The following is a 25,823-nucleotide window of genomic DNA, read 5'->3' as shown; positions in this document are numbered from 1 at the left end:
TACAATTTAATAAGAATGAAAAAAAACATGTATTGGGGATATCAATTGTTATTGAATCTGAAATTCATCTTGCATCCCTGAACAACACTGATTTAAGTAGCAGGTAGGACAAGACAGCCTACATGTGGGCCTAACACCACGGGACTATTGCACATTAGTACCATGCATGTGGAGCATCAGACAAGCAGAACATGGAGCCTGACTCCACAGTAAACCACACTCACATCCACAGATACATGCAAGTTGTTGAGAACTTTTTGTGATGGCAAATGCAGTTTGATTGGTCAAATAACTCATGTTCAAATACAATATAGCTTTTCTTTTTTTGTTGTCATAGCCTAGGCCTATTTGTTTCAATTTGAATTAGCCTACACTTTGTAAAGTTGAAGTTTTCTGTTAACTTGACAATATACTCTAGGCCCCTACTTTAACACGAGTCCAATAAAATGCATTGTGAGCGATTTCCCATATCAAAGTGGCCTAGATGTGAATTAAAATCCCGGCCTGATTACAGGGCCCACTCCGGGCCTGATGTGTGCACTACAGGATTTTAAACCTCTGTGGCATTAAGTTCTACCAGTAGTTTTCTCAGTGATTTTGGTCCCAGTAGCTTTGATATCATTGCCTAGTTCATCCCGTACAGGTCTAGGGTGCTTTCTTTCTGTTCTCATGGTTATCAAATCCCCAAAAAAGGGTAAATCTTGTATAGAACCCCAGACAGGCTGATGGATAGTCATTTCGTATTCCTCACATTTTGGAAGAAATGCATCAACAGCTGGGTCATTAATACCCAGTCTCTTTCTTGTGGCTTTGCAGCCCATTTAATCTTTGTTCAGGTCTAAAATCTTGTCCCTGATATCATTTGACCGCTCTTTGGTCTTTCCCATGATGGTGAGGTTGGAGTGTGACTGATTCACTCATACTATGGACAGATTCTGCTGATTAAACGTGTCTTTTATGCATGTTAGTATGTACAGGTGTCTTTCATTCAGATGACAAGTTGATCGGAAGTGCCCATCTGGTCTGTGGGCCCGGAACTGTAATCAGTTGGCAGGGGATCAAATACTTATTTCACTCGATGAAATGGAAATAAATTGATATATATTCTCTTAAGTTAATTTCTGGATTTTCTTTTTTATATTGTGTCTCTCCATATTAGAATACATGTTATCAAAACATTTATTGACTGAGCATGTCTTTGTTAGTAGGCAAACCAACAAAATCAGCAAGGGATCAAATACTTATTGGACTCACTGTATGTATATATATATATATATATATATATATATATATATATATATATATATATAAACAATGTGGTATGAACATGACATTGCATTGGACCAATGTTTGCTACCTGCAATCAACATTTCTATTTTGCATTTTTTGCATTTGTTTTGTTTTACTTCGTATTTGTACGTCATTTATGTTTTTTTCTTGTTCTTTTGATGAAACTGACACCTCCACAGAACAGACAATTTCCTCATCTACAGTCATTAGAATGGAACTGGTGCAGGTAGAGTCACCATTTATTTTCCCCAAGAAATTATCAGGAATGTTTTTGTAAACAATTGAAATGTACAATTTGAACCAATGGTTGTTTTTGTAGTGATAGGAATCCCCATTCAAAGATTATTTGTAAAAGCATAAAAAACGCACAACATTGGCAGTTCAGTGCCCTGCATTCATAAGTGTCAAATTACAAGAATATTAAGCCATTTTGTACAGAAACTGCTTGAAATTGACTTTTTCTAAATGATTGCACTTTGCGTTCTTTGACAATGCATTTCAGGAAGAAGATGAAAAGTTAGACACGACTCCAGTCGTCAGCTCTGATCCACATCCAGTCGAGTTTTTGAGATTATCAGTGCAGTTGGTTGACTGTTGTGCAACACAAGGTCATCAAAGAGAAAGCCCCAATAATGGTAAGACTTTAGTTGTTTATATACTCACTAAACCAAGACGTATTATAAAAAAATAATGCTGTTTTTTATTGTTATTATAGACATTCTGTTCACAGCTGTGCAGTTAAGTGTGTGTTTATCAAACTTTTTCAGACCGAGGACCACTTTGTCCCCCCAAAACATTATCAAGGACCACCTATCAACTGAATTGGCAGTTGATGGATGCTAATTTGACACTGCTAATTGTCTGTCTTATTGTGTTGAAAAAATGAAAATGTTACCAATATAGCCTACTGCTAGCTTATCTTGGAAAAGTAGAAATCCCCTCGCGGACCACCTGAGCTCTGTCGCGGACCACTAGTGGTCCCCGGACCACACTTTGAGAATCACTGAGTTAAGTGTGTGTGTGTGTGTGTGTGTGTGTGTGTGTGTGTGTGTGTGAGTGTGTTTTCAGTAGGGATAGCAGGAAAGGCATCAGATTTACCATTGTCTGCAGTCCCCAACTTCCCAGCCGTCCCAGAGACAGAGGTGGATAATGGGAGGCTATACAAGTCTCCTGTCTGTGGAGAGAATTTCTCCAGAAAGTCAGCAATGGAAATGCACCAGCAGGACATTCACACAGGAGAGGAGCCTCATCTCGAACAAGACCAGCACACACACACACAGGAAAAACACCCCACCACCACAAACATCATGGCAAACGTGTTACGAGGACAAATGCTCTCTCCGCACAGAAGCACATTAACACAGGAGAGAAGAGCCACCACTTTGGAGAATGTGACCAGAGTTTCAAGCGAGCAGGAAACCTGAGCAGGCACAATCTCATCCACTCAGGAAAGAAGTCCCACAAATGTACTGAATGTGGCAAGTGTTTTACTCAGCCGGGCGATCTCAGAAGACACCTACTCATCCACACAGGAGAGAGGCCGTACTGCTGTGACTGCTGTGCAATGTGGTCATAGTTTCAGACAAGCAGAGCACCTCAGGAATCACAAGCTCATCCACACAGGACAGAAACCCTACAAATGTACTGAATGCAGCAAATGTGGCCAGAGTTTCACACATGCGACCAACCTCAGGACGCACCAGCACATTCACACAGGGGGGAAGCCATACCAATGTACAGAATGTGGGCGATCTTTTAGCTGAGTGGGACATCTCAAAGAACACCAGCTCATTCAAACGGGAGAGGCCGTATCATTGTGTGGGAAGAGTTTTGCACAAGCAGAAAACCTCAGGAATCACCAGCTCATCCACACAGGAGAGAGACCGTACTGCTGTGGAGAATGTGGCAAGAATTTCACACACACCTCGCCAGGCACAAGCTCATCCACACAGGACCGAAGCCATACTATTGTGAGCAGTGTGGCAAGAGCTTCAGGCAAGCAGGACACCTCAGGAGACACAAGCTCACACATGACAGAAACCCTACAAATGTACTGAATGCAGCAAATGTTTTAGAGAATCTAGAACTCTCAAAAAGTACCAGCTCATCCACACAGGAGAGAAGCGCCAACGTTTTGGAGAAACGTGAACTCTCAAATAACACCAGCTGATCCACACAGGAGAGGGGCCGTACTGTTGTGACCAGTGTGGGAAGAGTTTCAGACATGTGAGCTTCCTCAGGATGCACACGCTCGTCCACACAGGAGAGAGGCCCTGCCAATGTACAGAATGCAGTTGATCTTTTGGCCGTGTGGGACGTCTCAAAGAACACCAGCAGCGCATTCACACAAGGAGGCATCTTCACGATGCCAATGAATGTGGGTGATCTTTTTATCATTTGGGGCAACTAAGAACACAGACTTTGCTCTCACACACGACGCAAGCCCACCCAACTGCAACTGTAAACAGTGTGTCAAACGTGTAAATGTTCGACATCTCGCCTCACACGAGTAAGAAAAATGTGGGGAAAGTATTCAGGGATTTTGGCACTGCCACATGTTAAAAGTTAAGATTAAACATTTAGACACTTTGGGATTGCTACATGGCACCAGTAGACGTGTGGTGTCCTGATGTAGCCTGGCATGACGGACTGTTACATTAGTCTGGAATCTCACCATTCAGATAGTTGAGGGATGAGAGTGGGACCACATCTTTGTTCTTATAGTTCAAATTGCCTCTGCACTGACTTCGCCAACACTGACTAATCAAATGACTAAGTTTCGTGGGTTCATCTTGTTCACCAGTTTACTATTCCTGAAGGCAATGCATAAAATAACTTTTGTAAAGGCTTGTTTAACGATTTATAATATAATTTTGTACCCAAATCGGTTCTATTTCTGTTTCAAAATTTTACTGAAATTTGACTTCAAAGAAAACAGTAAACATTGTCTAATTCATTCTCAATACTTTCTGTTTCATTATTTACCGTTGGTAGCTATTCTGGCTTTAGAAAATAGAAATATTTTTGGTAACCCTAAATCACTTGTAACAGATGTTAATTGAATGGCAAAGTGAGGGATGTAACTCGTATGTACATAAAGTCATCGCTTATACTGTAGAAACTTGTAAAGGCTTGTTTAACGATATACAACATACTTTTAATTTGTACCTTAATTGGTTATGTTTCAAAGTTTTACTGAAATTTGATTTCTTTTGTTCTTCTTTCTGTCATTATTATTCTGGCTTTAGAAAATGGAAATATCACTTGTAAAAGAAGATTTAATAGACAGATGTTAATTAAATGCCAAAGTAAGGGGGGGGAAACAATTGTGTGTCTGTTGGGGCCACATGCATGAGGCCACAAGCAAGAGGAGAGAAAGGGAGGTTAGATATTGAAAGTCACTCTTGATGTGCTCACACCACCATTTCCACTCAGAAGTCATAAATCTTGGACGTCATTCTAGTTTTTTCTCCTGTCCCTCCCCCCAGCCCTGTGAGGCTGTATGTTTTATTTAATAATAAAAAAAAAACTAAAGAGGTGCTTGTTGATTTCCTCACAGAGGAGGACCGATACCAAGGCACAAGGTAGCAGGTTGGACTAGGAGAGGATGGGAGGATCTAGAATGACTTGTTTGCATCTATATTGTGTCTTTTAATCATTCCAAACTGAAAGGCATGGCAAAGGCTTGTTGCTTTTGATGTGCTATATAGCAAAACTTCTGGTTTTCCTATATGACCATCATTGAAGAAACAACACTATTACCACAGTAATGTTAGCAATTTAATTAATTAGCTATACAATATTGCAGCACTGCAGATAGAGTGGCAACCCTCCTGTTATACACTGGCGACATCTAACCTTTTTAGATTCGATGTAGAGAGCCACACCCCCCGTACAAATATGGATATGATTCTATAATGTTATGTAGCTGCTATGTGTTCCTCGAGTCCTCCCCGTAGCAGCAGGGGGCGATAGAAATTTGCCGAAGTTGAACCCGGCGGAACGTCTGCGGTTGAAGAAGAGTGTACCACAGACTTCCTTGTTTTGTTTATGCCCGTGTTCAATCATATGTTTTGTAAAATACCTCTAGCTTATTACCGTCACTAACCGAAAGAAGAATAGAAACACCACGGTAAAGTTTGGTAGAGACTTTGTGATTCAGCATGAACTGAAGGTGTGTAAAATAGTTCGGTTGTTGTTTTCATTCTGAAATTCACGGGAGTGGGAATAGTCGTGCCTACTCGGCTTCTGTTGTCAAAGTAGCCTGAATCTGTTAATTTAAATTTATAAGCACCCTGGTAGAACTATTTCACGGCCAAATCGAGCCGATCCATCATTAATTGACTTGACGTTCCACATCATCCGCATCTTCCTACCAGAGCACCAACAATGGCCTGCGATGTGAGTTAAAAGGCAATTTGTTATTTTTCAAGAGATTTTAACTCATTACAACGGTTTTATTGTAATGGAAAATGTATTTACTTTTAGATGACTGAGATTTATTGCCATATTAATGCGAATCACAAGGAAGTCTGTAGTGACCTTGAGAAGGCCGGTCTATTCATCACAGAAGCATTGCAGGTAGGTAATTCACTTTGTGTCACTTTGTGTCTTTCCAAAACTATATGGCAACTAAACAACTCTGTGCACTTGGCACCATAACACAGTTGTTTAGATTCACATAATGCATCTCATTCCGCATGTATCACTGCGTCATCTTGCCCAGTGACAGTAGATAGCCTCAATGATCTTGCCCCATTGTTTACCCATTGAGTTATTGAGCACGGGGCAGGTTGGCTGCCCCCTTGCACGGATGAGGCATGCAATTGCGTTGTGTGCAGCTATGTGCTGTGTCATAATGACAATGGGAGTTGGAGTTTCGCAGTTGGGGTTTGCAAGCAGGGAACACTTAGTGAATCTGTTTTAAAATGCACATATCACAGTTTATTATCAAGTTTTTGGAGTAACTGGTTCCATGAAGTGCTCATAAACTGATTAAACAGTTTATCATTATCTGTTTATTGACAGTCTCGAATGATAAGTTGCCAATCACAAGCCTTGAATTCCAGTTATGTGTCACGCACTTGAGTGGAAAACACACAACCGACAGACTGCATGTAAACATCAATTTACGGTTTATTACTCCAATAACCTGTTTAATCCAATAGCTTTATTATTGTGGTAATGTAAACAGGCTCAGTGTCATCTGTATACAGCGTCACTGGTAGAAAATGTGTTCTCGTTCGTGCTGTCTTTCTTGAGGAATATGAATTTCCCCCCCAGAGTATGAAAATAATGTGTGTTTCAATCAGAGTGAGATCCGGAGGAACACAACTCTGTGCATGTTAATCCACCGTCTGGAAGAGAGGGCGGCTGAGAATGGAAGGAGCCAATCAGAGCAGGTGGAGTCAAACCGGCAGCTGAAGCTCCAGGTGGATGAACTACAGAAACAACTGGAGGACAAAGACAACTCGCTAACACAAGCCAAACAGGTGTGTATTTTCAGAACTTATGAGATGAAGAAAAGAAAGACAACGTTCACCGACCTAAGTTTCATACAACAAGGGAAAAAAAATGGTGTTTGTGTAGAGTTGCTAGACATGACTAAATGGCATATTACTTGACATACCACTTCTCTATAAATTGTGAATGTTACATTGAAGAGCCCATTCTCTTAGTTCAACTACATCGATACACCGATTTTTTTTTTTACTTCAGGCTTTTAGTTTGAAGCATTGTTGATTATATTCTTGTGAAAACAGGCAGCCAAATCTACTATGTTTATGGACAAGGAAAGATGTCCACGTTGAAAATGTTAGGGCCAGCTTACTCAAGGGGGAGAGATAACGCTCATACAACAACTACAGCCATGACGTGAGTTTTTATGGATGCACATCGAGTGAGTGTATATGCACATTGTTCTTTTCTGCAGAGTATTGCTGTCCTGAAGAATGAACTGGGGGACCTAAAACAGCAGCTGCAGATCCATCAGTGTGATCACAGGTATTTACATTTAACTACTTTTATTTGGAGACAAACATTTAAGGTACAAGATTAAACCATTTTAGAATCTACATTTTTGTTTTCTCCTGGCTGCACGAAACTAGCTGCGCACAACTCAACCTCTGATTGTTGGAAACTGCTGTTGGTCAAAAAATTAGCTCACGTGATTGGCTGCCAGTGTCTTGCCCCTCCTCACAACACTGTGTTTATTAAAAAAAAACAATCTATAGGGTATTGACTGGCTCTCAGATCTTCGATGATTAAGCATTGCACAAACAGACACAATAAATGACCCCTGTAGTGTCCCCCTTGTTGTCCACGTCTACAAGGGCGCCGCCATTACTGTTTTGGTAGCCGTTGTAGCAGACCGCAAATCCTGTGAGAACACGATAACCATTGAAATTAGTTATTGGGGTAATAAGATGGATAGATTTGTATTTGTTTGACATTATCATCAGTTGTCACTTTTGAACTTTGACCTCTGAGATACTGTATGTCTCTGTTGCAGGATGACTCAGGAAGTGAATGAGTGGCAACAGGATGAGAGCCTGCCCAATATTGTGGTACGCACACCTACGCACAGACATGCATTCTCTCTCTCTCCCTCTCAGTTTCTTGCTATCTCTATATTTTCTATATGTCTATCTGTCTGTCTGCCTGACCAATTTTGTGGTACGCAAACCTACACACACGCACACACACACCCATTACTTCTTTATTTGGATTGACAGATATACATTTATCATGGCACAATAGGGTCATTTCACGTGAAATCAGACACTTTGGGACCCGACCGACACGGATTTCAATCATACTTGCTGTGCCTGTTTAGTAGCAAGGTAGCACCCCAGAACTGCATTTTTTTTTAAAATCTGACACCAATATTAAGGGAGAAACAGACTACCAAAGGTTTACATGTGAGGGTAGGACACTATGCATTCAGACTTGATTATATCAGTCAGTGTAAGTCACAAAAGGATGTCTGAGGTATTGTTTGAAAGCTCTTGTCTGGCTCTACAAATTACACACACAGCATGGAATACAACAGCCTTCAGAATATGAATTATGATACATTGAAAAATGTAAAATTGAATATAAAAAAACTTATATTTTAAAATGGCTGGTTTCTTGTCTAAACATAGTCTGTAGGGTCATAAACAACACCTGAAAACACCTGGGGTGTTTGGTTCTTTATTCATTTCAGAGCTAATGGGACATAAAGGTTGAAATGAGTTGTAATGAAGTAGTAATAGAGTAGTGTCAGGGACAGGACAGGACAGGACTGAACTGGTCATCTGGCATAACAGGCATTTTCCCGGTGGACCCTGCACCCTCGTCGGTCCCTATTCCAGGTACTCAAAGACTACACGACTTTTGCCCATTGTCATTGGACACAGAAGAAGCTAGAGCATTTAAGCATTCAGAGAAGGCAGGGTTGAAAGAATAAGCTCAGTTAAGGAATTCTGTAAATGGTCAAGCATCAAAGGGTATGTTGTAGCTTTATATGATGGCAACTAGTGGCTAGCATGTGTTGAGGAATGTATGCCGAGCACTGGAGAGGTGAAACTGAACTTCCTGCATCCTCATGGACCATCTCCATCCTTCACATATTCTGATAGACATGCTGTCATGTGATATTACTACGGTATCACCATATTATTACTAGGTGATTTGTATGATGCCATATTTTTGAGTCCCATTGTCTCTGAAATGAATAAAGAACCAAGCACCAGCATTTCAGGTATTGTTCATGACAATGCATGCTATGTTTAGACAAGGAACTGGCCATTTTAAAATACAAGGTTTTTTTATATTCATTTTTTAATTTTTCTGAGAGTAGTTGTGTTCCATGTTTTTGTAATTTGTAGAGCCAGAAAAGAGCTTTCAAATAACACCACACAGACATATTTTTGTGGCTTACACTGACTGATATAATCAAGGCTGACTGCATAGTGTCCTACCCTCATATAAACCTTCGCTAGTCTGTTTCTCCCTTAATATTGGTGTCAGATTCACACAAATGCAGTTCTGGGGTGCTACCTTGCTACTTAACAGGCACAGCAAGTATTATTGAAATTTGTGTCGGTCGGGTCCCAAAGTGTCTGATTTCACGTGAAATGACCCAATACAGATTTGGCTCAAATGAGTCTTATAATGCACTAGAATCTTCTGTTCATAATGTTCTAAGGATAAAGGTGGCACCTGCATTTCCATATGAAGAGGCTCCCAAATTGGTCCCAATGATACAAGATATTGAACAGAATTTTGTTAATTGCTTTGCCCTTTTTGACAGTTCACAGATAGGTAGACCTCGCATGCACAGTTTGTGCTCATTGTTTGTAGTCTGGGTCATGTACATAATTACTTTAAAGAAGTAATTGCAGTTATTTAAAGTAGTACAAGTTGGTTGGCATTTCAGTAGCTTCGTTGAGTATCACATATCCATATATGAATCAGATGAACATCCAATTTCTAAAATGATAACTTATCTATTGTTCTCATCAATCAAAATCACTCACACAACCACTCAGTCATTTCCATGCAGACATGATAAAGTTGTCTATACAAGGTGTAGTATTGGGTTGCATCCCAATATGTGACCTTGCCTCCTCCACTTGTGCTTGTCTCCTCGTCCCGCCTCCTGGCCCCTCCTCCGTGGAGAAAACGATAAAGTTTCCCAGCTGTCAGCCTCGCCACAAGAACTTTTGAGGGACTGTTTTTCATTCACCATCCCAATTGCAAATGAGAAAAAGACGATATTGCACGATATTTAAATATAATGCTGTTGTCAGTGATGTCATCATGACGAGAAGCAAGTGGAGGAGGCAAGGTCACATATTGGGATGCACCCTAGGACATTCTAGACCAGTGGTTCCCAACCTTTTTTGGGTGACCCAACTGCGCTAGTGCCTGCACGAGAGAGAGTCACATGATACCCTCTGTGTCCTGCGAAACCTCATTTTAGTAATTTTATTCCTCAATTCGTCTTCGGTCAAATATAGAATAAATGTTTGTCAGATTATAACTTTATAAATGCTATGTCATTTATTCAACATGGGTGATATATGGTATTTAAAATTAAACCCCTTGAAATCAAGAGGGCTTCGCGACCCCCTGTGGATCTTTGGCGAGCCATATGTTGGGTCCCGACCCATAGGTTGGGAACCACTGTTCTAGACTCACTCATTGTTCTTTGAGGTGAACCTCCCTTGCGTGATCTTTGTTGCAATCGCTTATCAATTAAGCATATTCTACTGCTTTGCCCTTAAAATGAAAATGCTGCATTTTCTTTAAAGAAAGCACTATATTAAGTCATTTTTAATAAGGTTTTTAACTCTTTAAATTGTATTGATGTGAACAAACTTATTTAATGTATACTTATTTGTTGGTTTTTAACAGGCTATAAATGAAAACAGACACACACACACACACACGCACACACATACCTGTAGTCACACACCAAATATCTGCTGTGTGTTTTTCAGAAAGAAGAGGATGGTGTCCAGCAGAATTATCTTGTTGCAGTTAAAGAGGAAGATAGTGATGATTGGTATCCATTTAGTCAATCAGGTATGATGCGCTCTATCTCTCTCTCTCTCTCTCTCTCTCTCTCCCTCTCTCTCTCTCTCTCCTCTCTCTCTCTCTCTCTCTCTCCTCTCTCTCTCTCTCTCCTCTCTCTCTCTCTCTCTCTCTCTCTCCCCCCCCTCTCTCCTCTCTCTCACACACACACACACACACACACACACACACACACGTCTACCAGTGCACAATGTTTAATTTAACAGTCCAGAGTAGGCAGAAGAGTGGAGTTTAGGGATTAAATTGACAAGTATCTGCTTTGTGTACCTCTGGCCATTGGTGGCAGCTGCCTTGGCTTGTAGGTTAAGCCAACATGGATGCATCCCACGTAACTTAAAAGGAAACGGACACAAGGGTCGTAAGTGGAAGTTAATTAGAAAGTCAAACAATCAGGGGAAAGTGCAGGGGAAAGACCTCAGAAGCTTCCAAAAGTTTGGAAAATGAATAAACGATTTGGTAGCAAGCCAAGCCATTGAAGGACGAGGCATTTTTTCCTGATGGGGCCCTTATTTATTCATAGTGTAAAATGCAGTTTGCTACTCACCCATGGTAGCTTCGCGTCATTTGGAGCATTCTCAAAGATATTGGGTTTGGTGATATTGGGTCATATCCATGAAACAACATTCTTTCTGGGCAAGTCAACATACTACTGTATTGTGTGGTATTATCCGCATGGACGAAGGAACACCACCTTCTGCTAAACCTCCCTAAAACTGAGCTCGGGATGATCCCAGCCAAGGACTCATGTTGCCACGATATCAAACTCAATATTTGCTCAGCCACTGTCGCCCCAAATAAGCAGAGGTGGAACGTAACTAAGTATTTGTACTTTATTACTGTACTTAAAGAAACACTATGCAACTTCTTCAGTCATGAAATGGCTTGTAACTCAAGGTTTTGCTTGACTGATCCGTTATGGCAATATTTCCATCACCATCTCGTGGTTCTGCTCCGAAACAGCACTTGCAGTTTTGCCTGGAGGCGCCGCGCCCGTTGTTGTGGAATTAGTGGCCGCTAGGGGCGTCTAGATTTCTATGGTGTATGAGTGGAACGAATTCATCCCCTTCGTATGCTAACTAAGCAGCAGCAGCTCGCTGAAAGCTGGCTACTGGCTAGTTGATTGTAAAACATCACGCTGACATGCAGCAAAAACAACGAATGGGACTGAAAATAAATCAAAAGCTAATTGAGATGAAAGGTTTGGACAGGCAATTTAATCACTTGTGTGAACATTGGAAAAGGGCTTCAAAACGGAGAGAGCCGAACGCCAAAAGAGCAAATATGTGGATTTTATCACTCATTCACTGCACTGGGATATATGCATTAGCATTCTCAAAGTCCACGCCACCTCGTTTTAGTTTACAAAGCTACACAAATGTATACGAGTTGAAATCTGATGGCGCACATTTTACTTGATGTCAAAGGACACAATCAGTCGAGCGAGGCTAAAAATGTTGTTGCCGATCAAGAGGAAACAAAACGCCCACTTTCACTTTCAACACCACACAAGATAAAAACGCGTCTTGTCACCTCGACTTGGAAATCAAATCTTTATTATTACAACAAAATAAGCAATAGCCTTTTGTCTCCTCGTTCTCCTAATGTACAGGCAATATATATACTGGAAATGTGAAATAAAGACGGGGATATCTGCCGGGAACAAGTGGATCAAATAATAGTATCCATCTGAAGGAAGTGCAAACGTGATTGCAGTTGTGTGAAGTGAATAGACGAAGCAGCGAACTCATAAGCAGGGGGGAGAATCGCTGATAAAGCCCCTTAGAAGTGGAGAGAGCTGAATGCAAGGAAGGGAATCTGGCTAATTACAGAAGACGAAGAAATTTAATTCGCACATAATCTCGAAGCCAATTTAGTTTAATGCACATTTTCGGCAGAACCACTAGAGGCCGCCATAAAGTTGTTTACATCGGTGTGTTTATGTCAAAGTTGCATTGGATATCTTTAAGTAGTTTTTTCAGGAATTTGTACTTACTTGAGTAAAAATAAAAATGCAGACTTTTACCTGACCCAATATGCTAATCAACATCTGGTACAGACCATTGTCATCTCTCGCCTTGTATACGGCAACTCCCTCTTGATTGGTCTTGTATACTGTGCAATAAGACCCTTACAAATGGTCCAGAACGCGGTGGCGCGTCTTGAGTTCACCCAACCCCAAAGGGCAGATGTCACGCCACTTTTTGTTAACCTGCATTAGCAACCAGTGTCTGCTCCAATGAAATTCAATGCCCTGGCCCTTGCCTGCGAAGCTTAAGGTTCTGCCTCGGCTAACCTGAAGGCCATGCTAAATCCATATGTTCCCTCCAGGGTGTTGCATTCCTCCAATACCAACCGTTTATCCTTGCCATCTATAACTCATACAAGGCCATCTGTCATTGTCCCTCAATAGTGGAATAAGCTACCAGTTGCTACAAGAGCAGGGTCCTCCCTCTCAACCTACAAGAAACTAGTGAATACTCTAGATCTAATCTAGATCTAATAGACTCTAATCTTTTCTGAGAGAGCTTCCCTGCATGACATCTTAACTACTTGACAACCCCAAGTAGTGTCACTTTTACCTCTTATTGCACTTTACTTGGAAACCTGCTGCTACTAAGTATTGCACCCCAAACAATTTCGTTGCCTTTTTGACAATGACAATAAATTCTTGAATCTCTTGAATCTCTAACTCTACGTAATCATGGGTACTAACCTGCATTACATTTCATAGGTCCTCCACTACTTTTCTGCTCTCTATCTGTTAAACATTACTTGTATACTGCTGTACTCTGGACTGACCCCTTGGCCAAGGCCCACACTGTACTTGCTTGAATGTCCTCCTTGTAAGTCACCTTTGGTCAAAAGCGTCTGCTAAATGTAAATGTAATGTAATGTAATATGGTATTTTGCATCATAACTACTGGTCAGATTGCAAAAAAAGGTCTTGCACGTAAAATGAACTGTGACAGCATCATAGTCGTTAGCAGATTCATCTGGTGTCTTGTCATTTATCTGGTGGCCCACATTGCAAGCCGTCCTACTAAGCCTTTAAAACGCACTTCAGTGGCGCCCCCTAGGGGCTGGGGTTAAGGCAAGGATTTGGGTCAGAGCAGTGTCTGAAAAAAAAACGTTTCAAGGTCGCATCAGAGAGGCTTTATGGGTATTACGAGACAGAAAACTCCCGACATTGTCTGGGTGGTACTGTACTGTATTAGTGGCATCAACGGAGGAGTGCAGAGCCAGTAAGAATGAATGGGGTTCGATGGAGCTCCACCATTGATGCTGCCGTTACTTGGAAGACAATTGGTATCATGTTTTAACTTTCCCAAAAGCAGGATGAATTATCATTTCAGACAGCACTTAGTTTGACTTTTTAAACCCACTTGATCTTTATAAAATATGCCTTTATTGACAATTACAGCTGCGTCCCATTACTACCACTTTCACTCGTTTTGAACCTTAACACTCGCTTTTGCGCGTTCCCGTGAAAGTGTAGGGTGTCCCGTTTCTTAGGGAGGCGAGTGAAAGTGCAAAAAATCCACTTAAAATTCCACTTCGACCGAGTAGGGGTAGGACCCCCCCTAACGACCGAGTGAAAGAACACATTACCCAGAATGCTGTGCGAACCCCACCGGCAAAAGCAAAAACAAAAACATGGCGTCCTAGCAGAGGGAATAGATTCCCTGATTGTCGCTCCCAACGCGGGACGATCCCCGGTCGGCACGCTCCCACTAGCCAGACTATCGAGCCCACCGCCATATAACGGAGCTAGTTATCTTGATGATGATGTTAGTTTTTTGTTACGTACAAGTGTATTTCACATATAATTAGTGCCTAACCCTAACAACAACAACAACTCCGGACTAGCAAAACAGTCATATTACTGCCGTCCTGTTACTGGCATTACTGCTGCTTCGACGTCATACGACCCTAAACCTAACCCTAACCCTAACCCTAACCCTAACCTTAACCCTAAACCTAACCCTAACCTTAAATCGCTTGTTTGAAATGTTTGATTACCATGTGAAGTACCGAGAGGGCGTATATATATGATAATACGTGAAATATAATCGGGTGGGACAGAACGTCTGGGAGTGATGGAACCACCTGGGGCTACACGTCTGGGAGTGATCTCAGTTGGGAGTGTCCGTCACCTACCGGAGGGAACAGCGAACTCACTACTTGGAAATAGATGACCACTATTTGAATATTGTTCGAAAATAAAAAATAAAACATATGAAAATAGACTATAAAGACAAAATAAATCCCCCTCACTGAAAAAACATCACGTTTAGTTTGCTGGTTGGCCTACATTAGTGTTCGCTAGTTAGCTCAGCACAATTAGCGGTAGCTAACGGTTGCTATGAACTGGTAGCTTGCTTTGAAAAAGTTTACTTCTGCCTAATAATTAGTCTTGAAACATTTAACGTGAAATGGCTCCCAAAGTTGCGGATTAAAGTCCACATTGTGAGCAGATCAATATGGAGGACAATAGAGTTCACTAATTAGCGTGGCTTTAGCTTTTGGCACTGATGATGGCAGTGGTATTGGCTAATAGCTTACCTTGCATTTGAGAAATTAGATGCAGATATGAAATGACTCATGAATAAATGCAGATTATATTCCATGTTTACAAAAACACCGACAAATGCAGATTTACAGTGTGCTTGTGAACGATTTATTGATAAATGCAGTGTCTTGTCCCAGACACAACATGAATGGCCTCTTCCCTGACTGTAAACAGTGGTTGTGGAGTTGGACTGGATCCGGAACTCCCTGACACTGGCCTTTCCTGTTGAAAATTACAAACGGTCCATTCGTATTTGCTATTTGCTGTGTAAATACAATAATAAAATGAAACAGTAGGCCTATTGGAGGAAGATCTTTTATGAGATTATGTGTACTTGAACCACCTGAAGTCTGTCCCAATCTATAGGGGAAAATTCGACTTCTCTTTATTCTCGAGGGAATGACTCGCTTTTTAATTTCACTCCAAACGAGGTGACGTTCAAGTGGAAGTGTTAGTAATGGGACGCAGCATACGTCACTAGTGGCTTCACACACTGCGATTGGATTTGTCGAACGGCTGCGTTGTGGTGGTGATCATGATTCCCGTAAAACAATTTCGTTAGCAGATGCTAGCGGAGGCTGACTCACAAATGCCAAACCTGTAATAAATCAGAAGGATGTACAGTGAGTCCAATATGTATTTGATCCCTTTCTGATTTTGCCGGTTTGCCCACTAATAAAGACATGATCAGTCTATACATTTATGATAATATGTATTCAAACATGGAGAGACAGAATATCAAAAAGAAATTCCAGAAAATAACTTAAAATAATCTATTTTAATTTATTTGTATTTAATGTAGGCAAATAAGTATTTGACCCCTCTAGCAAAAGAAGACAGAGTGCTTTGTGTCAAAGCCCTAGTTGTCTAGCACTGAGGTCAGATGCTTCTTTTAGTTGATGACAATGTTTGTGCATATAGTAGAACATATTTTTGCCCATTTTTCTTTGCAGATTATCTCTAAAACATTAATAGTTTATGGCAGTAGCTTGGCAAATGGGAGGTTCAGTTCTCTCCATAGATTCATAAAACACTGGACAAGATGGTGTTACTATCCATTGTGCCATTAGATGTTTTACACATGAGTCACATGAGCTTCCTTGATGGTGAGAGTGGCGTGTGTGTGTGTGTGGGGGGGTGTACCATGTCAATTTAGGACACATCGTCAGTAGTGTTCCTTCGAATCAGGGGATGTTTCGGCCCTTTAACACTAAACACCCTCATCAAAGGTGGCCAGCTACGAGGTGATCAAGCCCGAGCTTGTGTCCCATGCCCAATTACAAGTCCAAGGGACTATGCATGGCAGGGGCGTCCACTCCCCTGAGTCAGGCTTGGAACTGACCGCATACCTTGGTCCCTTATCTCCTGGTTGGGAGAAAGGGTGTTGGGTGGGTGAGCCTAGTGAGTGTGTCCTGATGTTTTTTGAGCCCAGCAGGGGTCCTTCCGCTTCATCCAAATCCACTGGCTGCTTCTTTCAGCTGCTTCAGACATGGATTTAATTATCTGTCGAAGTGCCTGTCCTTGGATACCAACATCTTTTAAAATCCTGATGGTAGAAGCGGCCACAAAACCTCGGCATCCTACTTCCACTGGGTACACTTGCGCGTTCCAGCCACGATGTTGTGCATCAGCCGCCAGCTCTGTGTAGCGCAGCTTCTTGCGTTCGTAGGCTTCCTCTGTTGCCCCCTCCCACGGGACTGTGAGCTCAATGATGTTGACGGCTTTGAGAGAGGGAGACCAGAGTACCAAGTCAGGTCTGAGTGTTGTAGCTGCTATCTCTGGTGGGAAGATCAGTTGCTGTCCAATATTAACGAGCATCTTCCAATCCTGAGCCATGCCCAACTTTCCAAGTTTTGGCTTGGTAGGGGGGTGTTTGGGTTTTGGCTGTCCCTCTCGAATGAATGCTTGAGCTTTGATGGAGTTGGATGCCCTAGGTGAGGAGTTGATGTTGGATCTCTTTGTCTCCAGAGCTGCTGCCAAACTCTTGAGGACCTGGTTGTGCCTCCAAGTGTAGCGTCCCTGTGTGAGGCTGGTTTTACACCCGGTCAAGATGTGCCTAAGGGTAGCTGGAGATGGACATAGGGAACAGGTTGGATCTTCCCCATACCAGTCCTGGAGGTTTTTTTGAGATGGTAGCACATCGTATGTTGCTCTGATGATAAAGCTTATGGTGCTTGCCTCCATTTCCCAAAGTTGCCTATAGAATTACTATAGGTTTAATATTTGGAGACTGTCTAGGCCACTTCACGACTTTAATATGCTTCTTATTGAGCCACTCCTTCCTTGCTTTGACTGTACAGTTGAGGACGATATTATTAGCCCCCCTCCTGAAATTAGACATATCTCTTCATTGATAATTGAGAATGGTCATTATTATCAAATGTATGTTATTCTGGAAACAAATACACCATGGAGATAGTATCCAATAAGTTAAATTTGGGCTTTTCCATTTTCACAATGAGTTTAAACAAAAAAGTGTAAAAATGGCAAGGACAAAATTATTAGCCCCCTTATCATTAATAGTCAATACAGTGCCATTTATGAACAAAAATTGACACCAGGCACTTTGATTAGTTGTTAACTATGTTGGCACTTAGGGGATTTTGGCCCATTTTTTTCATTGCAAATAGTTAAGCTGGTCCAAATTGCATGGATGTTGAGGATGGACATTCATTTTCAGCACTCTTCAAATACTATCTAAAGCAGTGTTTCCCAACCTTTTTTGTCTTGTGTACCCCCTAAGCATTTTCGTTGTGCCATGAGTACCCCCTAAGTCAAGTTTTATATCGCTTTCTCTATCCCAATATAACTAAGCTCCATGTATTTGTTAAAATTATATTTTTCCAAGTACCCCCTGCAATGTGCCCGCGTACCCCTAGTGGTACACGTACCCCTGGTTGGGAAACACTGATCTAAAGGATTGAGGTCTGAACCACTCCATGACCATGGTTTTAGTATCCTTGAAGAACATTTGAACTATTTTGGATGCAAGTTTTGGGTTATTATCTTATTGAAAGATCCAGTGAAGATCTTAGCTCCCTCTATGAGCATATTTCTGCAAGGTCACTTTCCACATTCTATCATCATTTTCAGTTTTTATGGTGCCGTACACCCAAACCAGGTTTCCTGTGGCTGAGGCTGCCACAGAATGATGCATCCACCACCATGTTTAATTGTGGAAACCATCTTATAACGATTCAAGGCCTATACCTTTCTTCACCTGACAGAAGCAGAATTCATGCATCAAGGTGCAGGTGCAATTGAATATCATCAGATGAAAGCAGAGACGTTGAAAACTCATTTTGACTTTCAAATGTTCACAGGCAAAGCTCAATAACACTCTGATATGCACTGCCTTTACTAAAGGGGTTCTTCTGTGATGATGGCCCCAAAGCCCAATATGATGACAAGCCCTAACAACTGTCTTTCTTGGGGGGGGGGGGGCCTCTAGGTGAGGCCAGGTCAATAACAATCATCTAGGCAGGTGTCCGATGCTTCTTTGGTCTAATGAGGTTAAGCAGTTTCCACAGTTACACATAGTGGAAGGACATCAAGTTTAGTCTGTTATTCAGCCTCAGACACAGGGAGTCTGGGCCTGAATCTGGATTGCTGGGTCTTCCAATAACATTGTAACCCAAAGCATACATTTAGATTAGTTCAGAGGTTCTTCAAGGACACTAAAACCATGATATTGGAATCACCCGCTCATAGTCCAGTCCTCAATCCCACCGAGAGTCTGTGGTTAATGTCTATGCTCAGCATCCATGGACCAGCTAGAACACTTTGCAGTGAAGAAATGGGCCAAAATCCCTAGTGGGGCATGTGCCAAGCTAGGTAGCAACTTATCAGAGCCTGTTGTCAGTTTTGGTTCATAAATGGCGCCATATTGACTATTAATGATCAGGGGGCTAATAATTTTGCCCTTGTCATTTTTGCCCTTTTTTGTTTAAACTCATCGTAACAATAGAAAAATCCAAATTCAACTCATTGAACATTATCTCCATCAGTGTATTTGTTTCCAGAATTACAGAAATGGTTAATAATGGTCATTCTTACTGAGAAATCAAGAGAAATGTCTAATCAAGAGGGGGGCTAATAATATCGTCCTCAACTGTATGTTGTGTATTATTGTCATGTTGGGAGATCCAAAAATGGCCCACCCTTCAGTGTAGTGGTGGAGGGAAGGACGTTTGCACTCAGGATTGCACATTACATGTCTCCCTCCATCCATTCGTTGACGATGTGAAGTTGTCCTGTGCCTTGGCCAGACAAACACCCTCAAAACATAATGTTACCACTTTCCTGCATGATGGTGAGGAGGGTGTTCTTGGGATCACAGACAGCAGTACTCTTTCTCAAAACACATCGAATTGTGTTAATGCCAAACAGCTTGATTTTGGTTTCATCTTACTACAGCACCTCCTTATCTTATCCTAAACCAGTCTGATGTCCGTTGGCAAACCTCCGGTGGGACTGCACAGGTTCGTTCTGAAGTAGAGGTACCATGTCTGCACTACAGGATTTTAAATCTCTGTGGCATTAAGTGCTACCAGTAGTTTTCTCAGTGATTTTGGTCCCAGTAGCTTTGATATCATTGCCTAGTTCATCCCGTACAGCTCTAGGGTGCTTTCTTTCTGTTCTCATGATTATTAAATCCCTACAAAAGGTCAAATCTTGTATAGAACCCCAGACAGGCTGATAATAATAATAATAATACTTTCGTTTTATATAGCGCCTTTCAAAACACCCAAGGACGCTTAAAGGATAGGATAGTCATTTTGTATTCCTCACATTTTGGAAGAAATGCATCAACAGCTGGGTCATTAATACCCAGTCACTTTCTTGTGGCTTTGCAGCCCATTTAATCTTTGTTCAGGTCTAAAATCTTGTCCCTGATATCATTTGACCGCTCTTTGGTCTTTCCTATGCTGGTGAGGTTGGAGTGTGACTGATTCACTCATACTATGGACAGATTCTGCTGATTCAATGTGTCTTTTATGCATGTTAGTATGTACAGGTGTCTTTAATTCAGATGACAAGTTGATCGGAAGTGCACATCTGGTCTGTGGGCCCGGAACTGTAATCAGTTGGCAGGGGATCAAATACTGATTTTGCTCGATGAAATGGAAATAAATAAATATATATTCTCTTAAGTTAATTTCTGGGTTTTCTTTTTGATATTCTGTCTCTCCATATTATAATACATATTATCATAACATTTATTGACTGATCATGTCTTTGTTAGTAGACAAACTAGCAAAATTAGCAAGGGATCAAATACTTATTGGACTCACTGTAACTCCCAGGTTATTGTACATTTGATTTAAATCCACATCGGTTTCTCAGAACCCACAGTAATATTGTCAGGTCTCAGCCAACAGCGAACACAATTGTGAGTTGTTAGTGCCAGCCTTATGGGCTGTGCTCTCTCAACAGCGTACTGAGGTGAACTGCAGGCACGGGTTGGATGGCGAGGTTGGACGTTGTATATCGCATGCAGTAAACAATCAATGTGTTATGAACGTGACATTGCATTAGACCAATGTCTACGAACTGCAATCAACTATTCTACTTTGCATTTCCCTTTGTATTTTGCTTCTTTGTGTTTGCATGTCACTTCTGCTCTTTTCTTGTTCTGTAGATGAAGTTGACACCTCCACAGAACAGACAACCTCCTCGTGTGCAGACATTAAAATAGAATTCTTACAGGTATTTTCCCAAGAAATTACCAACATTTTGAACCAGTGGTTGTTTTTTGTTGTAGTATTAGGGAGCCACATTGAAGAGTTGTTCATCAAAATTGTCAATTCTGTTTCCCTTCTTTTGTATTGGTTCTATGAAATTATTTCCTCATTCCACCATTTGGTCCAGAAACTGTTTGAAATGGATATGTTTTCTTAACAATTGCACTTTGTGTTCTTTGACAATGCATTTCAGGAGGATGAAGAGAAGTTAGACATAACTCCAGTTGTCAGCTCTGATCTAGACCCAGTCAAGTGTTTAAGATTATCAGTGCAACTGGTTGACTGTTGTGCAACAGAAGGTCATCAAAGAACAACCAGCCAGAACAATGAAGATGGAGAAAACCACAAGAATGGTAAGACTTAAGCTGTTCATGCAATTACTAAATTATTTTTAAAAATAATACTGTTTTTTACTTAAAGGGACACTGTGCATGAAATGGTCAAAAAAGGTACTGCAACTATGGTGCTCATTGAAACTGGGCTGCCTATTGCCAACTTTGATGTTTACATGAAAGTTTACTAAGTAATATACAAATAAGTTCTAGTATGGTCCAAGCACAGTCATTTTTGCAGCTAAACATTTCTGCAAATAAACAACTAAAAATCTCACACAGTGTCCCTTTAAGTTGTTAATATGTTTGTTATTAGCGGTATTCTGTCCACAGCTTGTGTGTGTGTGTGTGTGTGTGTGTGTGTGTGTGTGTGTGTGTGTGTGTGTGTGTGTGTGTGTGTGTGTGTGTGTGTGTGTGTGTGTGTGTGTGTGTGTGTGTGTGTGTGTGTGTGTTTCAGTGATGGCAGGGAAGGGATCAGAAAGGGCATTGTCTGGCGTCCCCAACTTCACAGCCGTCCCAGAGACAGAGGTGGATAATGGGAGGCCGTACAAGTCTCCTGTCTGTGGAGAGGATTTCTCCAGCAAGTCAACAATGGAAAAGCACCAGCAGGACATTCACACAGGAGAGGAGCCTCATCTCAAACAAGACCAGCACACACACACAGGAAAAACGCCTCTCTACCACAAACATCATGGCAAACATGTAAAGCATCATCAAACGCACACTGACACAGGGCACAAGAGCCACCACTGTGACCAATGTGATCAGACTTTCAAGAAAGCAAGTATTCTCATTAGGCACCAGCTCATCCACACAGGACAGAGACCTTATCAATGTGCTGAATGTAACAGAGGTTTTAAGCGGTCGGAGCATCTCAAACTGCACCAGCGCCTTCACACAGGGGTCAAGCCCTACCACTGCCGACAATGTGGCAAGTCATTCACACAAGTAGGAAATCTGAAGAGGCACCAGCTCACCCACACAGGAGACAGACCATGTCCACACACATGTCCAGAATGCGGCAAACTGTTTAGCCATTTGGGAAATCTGAAAACGCACCAGCGCCTTCATACACGTGAGAAGCCGTACTACTGTGAAGAGTGTGGGAAGCGATTTTCCCAAGCAGAGCACCTCAGGATGCACCACCTCATCCACACGGGAGAAAAGCCATATCATTGTACTCAGTGTGGCAAGTTCTTTAGACATTTGGTAAATCTCAAAACGCACCAACTCATTCACACAGGGGAGAAGCCCCATCGATGTCCAGAGTGCAGCCACTGCTTTAGAGATTTGGGAAGTCTGAAAAGGCACCAACGCATCCACACAGGAGAGAAGCCCTACCACTGTTTAGAATGTGGCAGAGATTTTAGAGAATTGGGAACTCTGAAAAAGCACACACAGCGCACACACATAGGAGAGAAGCGCTAACACTGTGTAGAACCCCCATACTCAAATAGTGGCCCGCGGGCATCTATTTTTGGCCCTAATTTTGAAAATTTAAAAAAAAAAAAAAATGAGTATTATCGATCGACTTACGATTAATTGATAAGCGGCATTTTTCTCCCGAAATCTCTGTTTCTCGGAAAAAAACTACTAAATCTAAAGAATGTAATACAAAATTGACATAAAATACCACATTTAAATTAATTCCATTTCAATTTTTTAATCCAAAGGTGATTTAACTAGTGAGTCTCTAGATGTTAGACCCTGTGGTTTGTCATTATTTGCACCGACTTCCACAGACTTCTATCATAATTTCCTAAGTGTCCTCAGGCAGCCCTTCTGTCTTCACATTGGTCAAAGACGCACACGGTATGAGAGGGGGCTCTTTAAAACATAAATATAAAACTTCCTTGCCTAATTCATGTCCTATGGGCAAAAGCAAGTGACAGAGGAGATTCCCATTTCTTATCTACCATATTTGAGTCAAAGTCCCTTTGAAACCACACAGGTTCAAGCAGGCTACAGGTCAGACTGAGGCACATCTTTTCACCAGTACAGTGCAGTAACTACATATTTTGTCAGACTTGAGTTTAGATTGAAAATAGTCTTCATTTCACCTCGCTTATCTTGTGACAAAGCATTAAGGTCCAAATGAGTCCCTTTTTAGAGATACTGCTGTCAAATCCGCAGTAACTACAATATCCAACCCAATACCAAGAGTTTGAAAGCATTTTTTCTCAGTGTCAATGTTGGCGTAGTTACTGCATTTTGGCTTTGAAGGGCATTATGTTTGAGTGAGTTTGTATGGCTCACTGAAGGAGAGTTTATGTCATCTTGTGTTTGTTTTCATTTGATCAGACGACAGATTGTGAAGGAAAATGATATGTGATAAATAAGTTGAATATGAATATGATAAAATATATTAAAAATGTACATCTGTTCTAAGTATAATATGTGCCTTCAGTTTAAATTCAAGACAAAAATAATAAAAACACACAGACAATTAATAATTGGTTGACTACAGTATGAATGAAACTATGAGTGTCTAGGCGGGCAACACAGGGTGTGCTATAGCAGTGGTTCTTAACCTTTTTTTCTTAACGCACCCCCTTACTTGTGCCGAAGACAAGCCACGCACCCCCAACCCAAACTCCTACACATGTATACGCACTAAAAAAAACGATGATAAGTGATTGATGGCAATGATTCTTGTGTGAGACACTAATCAATACCTTAATTACTTCAAATGGGGACCAAAACAAACGTTTTTTTGTCTTAATTTGGCCTAGATACCATGTCTGCAAGCTGAATTTTGGTCACAATCTCAACCCAAATTAAATTCCGCGCACCCCAGGTTAAGAACCACTGTGCTATAGTGTACTCCTGCTCTTCTTATCAGCAGAGTTCCAGCTCCAAGGTCTCCTCTCCCATGACGCAAGCCAACACAGTCCTGAGTCCTGACCACCCTCAGTCTTGCTCCGCACTGTCAAGAAGACCACCACCAACAGCTTCATAGCAGGCTTTTGAGTAAGCTCAAAGTAGTTTTGCTCGTTCCTTGAAGTCCAAACGTCCGTCCATGTATTCCGACCAACATCTGGAGTCTCTTCACATGCAGGACCATCGTAGAGCAGCCCAACTCGATGTTTGATGTATGCAGGGTGGCCGCAGGTCCTTAAAAAGTCTTAAATGTCATTTTTTGCCAAATAAGGCCTTGAAAAGTCTTATTTTGTCTTAAATTTTCAACATTAATGTCTTAAATTTGTGGAGCTTAATTTAGGGAGGAATAATTATGTCAGCCATGTGATGAACTTCGCGACGGAAATCGGGAGTTGTAGCCATGTAGTAGTGTAATTTAGAACGCATTATTGAATTTTATTTAGTGTAAAGTTTCATTGTGTATAGTTTTGTGTTTTCAAACGGCTACATTAATGTAAATAACCAATTGGTTTTTGTGCTTCATTTGAACCTGTGTATGATCTTGCGAGTTGGTCCTAATTTCATTTGGAAAATGGTATTGAAAAGTCTTAAAATGTCTTGATTTTGACTTGCTAAAACCTGTAAACGCCGCGAGTTGGTCTTAATTTTATTTGGAAAATGGTATCGAAAAGTCTTAAAATGTCTAAATTTTGACTTGGTCAAACCTGTAGACACCCTGTGTATGGCTTCCTGGACGAAAAGACCCCTGAAGTTGTGTGCAGACCTGGAGGCCACCAGCTAACTTAATTCAGTAACTAATTCACTTTTTTGTAACTCTTAGTGACTTTTTAGAAAAATAACTTAACTTAGTAACTTAATTAGTAACTTTTAGATGTTTTTATTGGACTGTGCTGCCCTAATACAATATTCAATTTCAAGCTTTCACGTATTCCAGGTTCTCAGCATTAGAATAAATGGCATGCGACATGTTTTCACCCCTGTCAATTTCGGCTCTGCCCATAGAAATCACAAGCAATTTGTTGAGAAACAGCAAAATATAAGATAAAAGTTGACAAAAAGGTCTGCAACAGGCTTATGAAGGTTACATCCACAACAGGCTGTTTGTAGCCAGATGAGACAGAGGGTAAAGCCTACAGATCCCAATGTAAGAGGCAAGCACCTCATAATTGACAAGAGCAGCAGTGCTTATGTAGGCCTAGACCTAAAGCAGGGTAAGTCACCTTTATCACACATTGCATTAAAATCCACATGGTTATCATATTTGTAGCATCCATGTGATGGTAACAGATGCCAAAAGTAAACATTCCCACCTGTAGCTCTCCAGTCTATTGCTCCCACACCGTTGGCTTGGCTTGTTCAACACATTTGACCTCGTGCAAGTGAAAGGCAACCCTTTGGAACTCCAATCCTCCACAAGCTTCACAC

General features: G+C 41.3%; 1 protein-coding gene across 3 annotated transcripts; it reads left to right on the top strand.

Annotated features, from left to right (window-relative positions):
- The first annotated feature begins 5,301 nt into the window (after nt 1-5,301).
- LOC134443200 (zinc finger protein 436-like) lies at nt 5,302-25,148 on the top strand. 3 transcript variants are annotated; one of them, XM_063193086.1, is made up of 9 exons: nt 5,302-5,691; nt 5,779-5,871; nt 6,603-6,782; nt 7,223-7,293; nt 7,802-7,856; nt 10,779-10,863; nt 21,084-21,151; nt 21,380-21,539; nt 21,985-25,148. In XM_063193086.1, the coding sequence occupies exons 1-9, from the start codon at nt 5,680-5,682 to the stop codon at nt 22,944-22,946; spliced, it is 1,686 nt and encodes a 561-aa protein (XP_063049156.1). In that variant the 5' UTR covers nt 5,302-5,679; the 3' UTR covers nt 22,947-25,148. The 3 variants fall into 3 exon arrangements, with proteins under 3 accessions (XP_063049156.1, XP_063049155.1, XP_063049157.1); XM_063193085.1 differs by having other exon boundaries at nt 21,976-25,148; XM_063193087.1 differs by lacking the exon at nt 21,985-25,148 and having other exon boundaries at nt 21,380-21,837.
- Nucleotides 25,149-25,823: the final 675 nt, after the last annotated feature.

The sequence above is a fragment of the Engraulis encrasicolus genome, unplaced genomic scaffold (genome assembly GCF_034702125.1).
Source record: "Engraulis encrasicolus isolate BLACKSEA-1 unplaced genomic scaffold, IST_EnEncr_1.0 scaffold_28_np1212, whole genome shotgun sequence".
NCBI lineage: Eukaryota > Metazoa > Chordata > Actinopteri > Clupeiformes > Engraulidae > Engraulis > Engraulis encrasicolus.
This window is presented reverse-complemented; position numbering and strand designations above follow the sequence as displayed.

Coding starts and splice junctions, on each gene's coding strand:
- LOC134443200 (XM_063193085.1), top strand. Junction 5,872..6,602: donor TCATCACAGAAGCATTGCAG/GTAGGTAATTCA, acceptor TGTTTCAATCAG/AGTGAGATCCGGAGGAACAC. Junction 7,294..7,801: donor ATCCATCAGTGTGATCACAG/GTATTTACATTT, acceptor TCTCTGTTGCAG/GATGACTCAGGAAGTGAATG.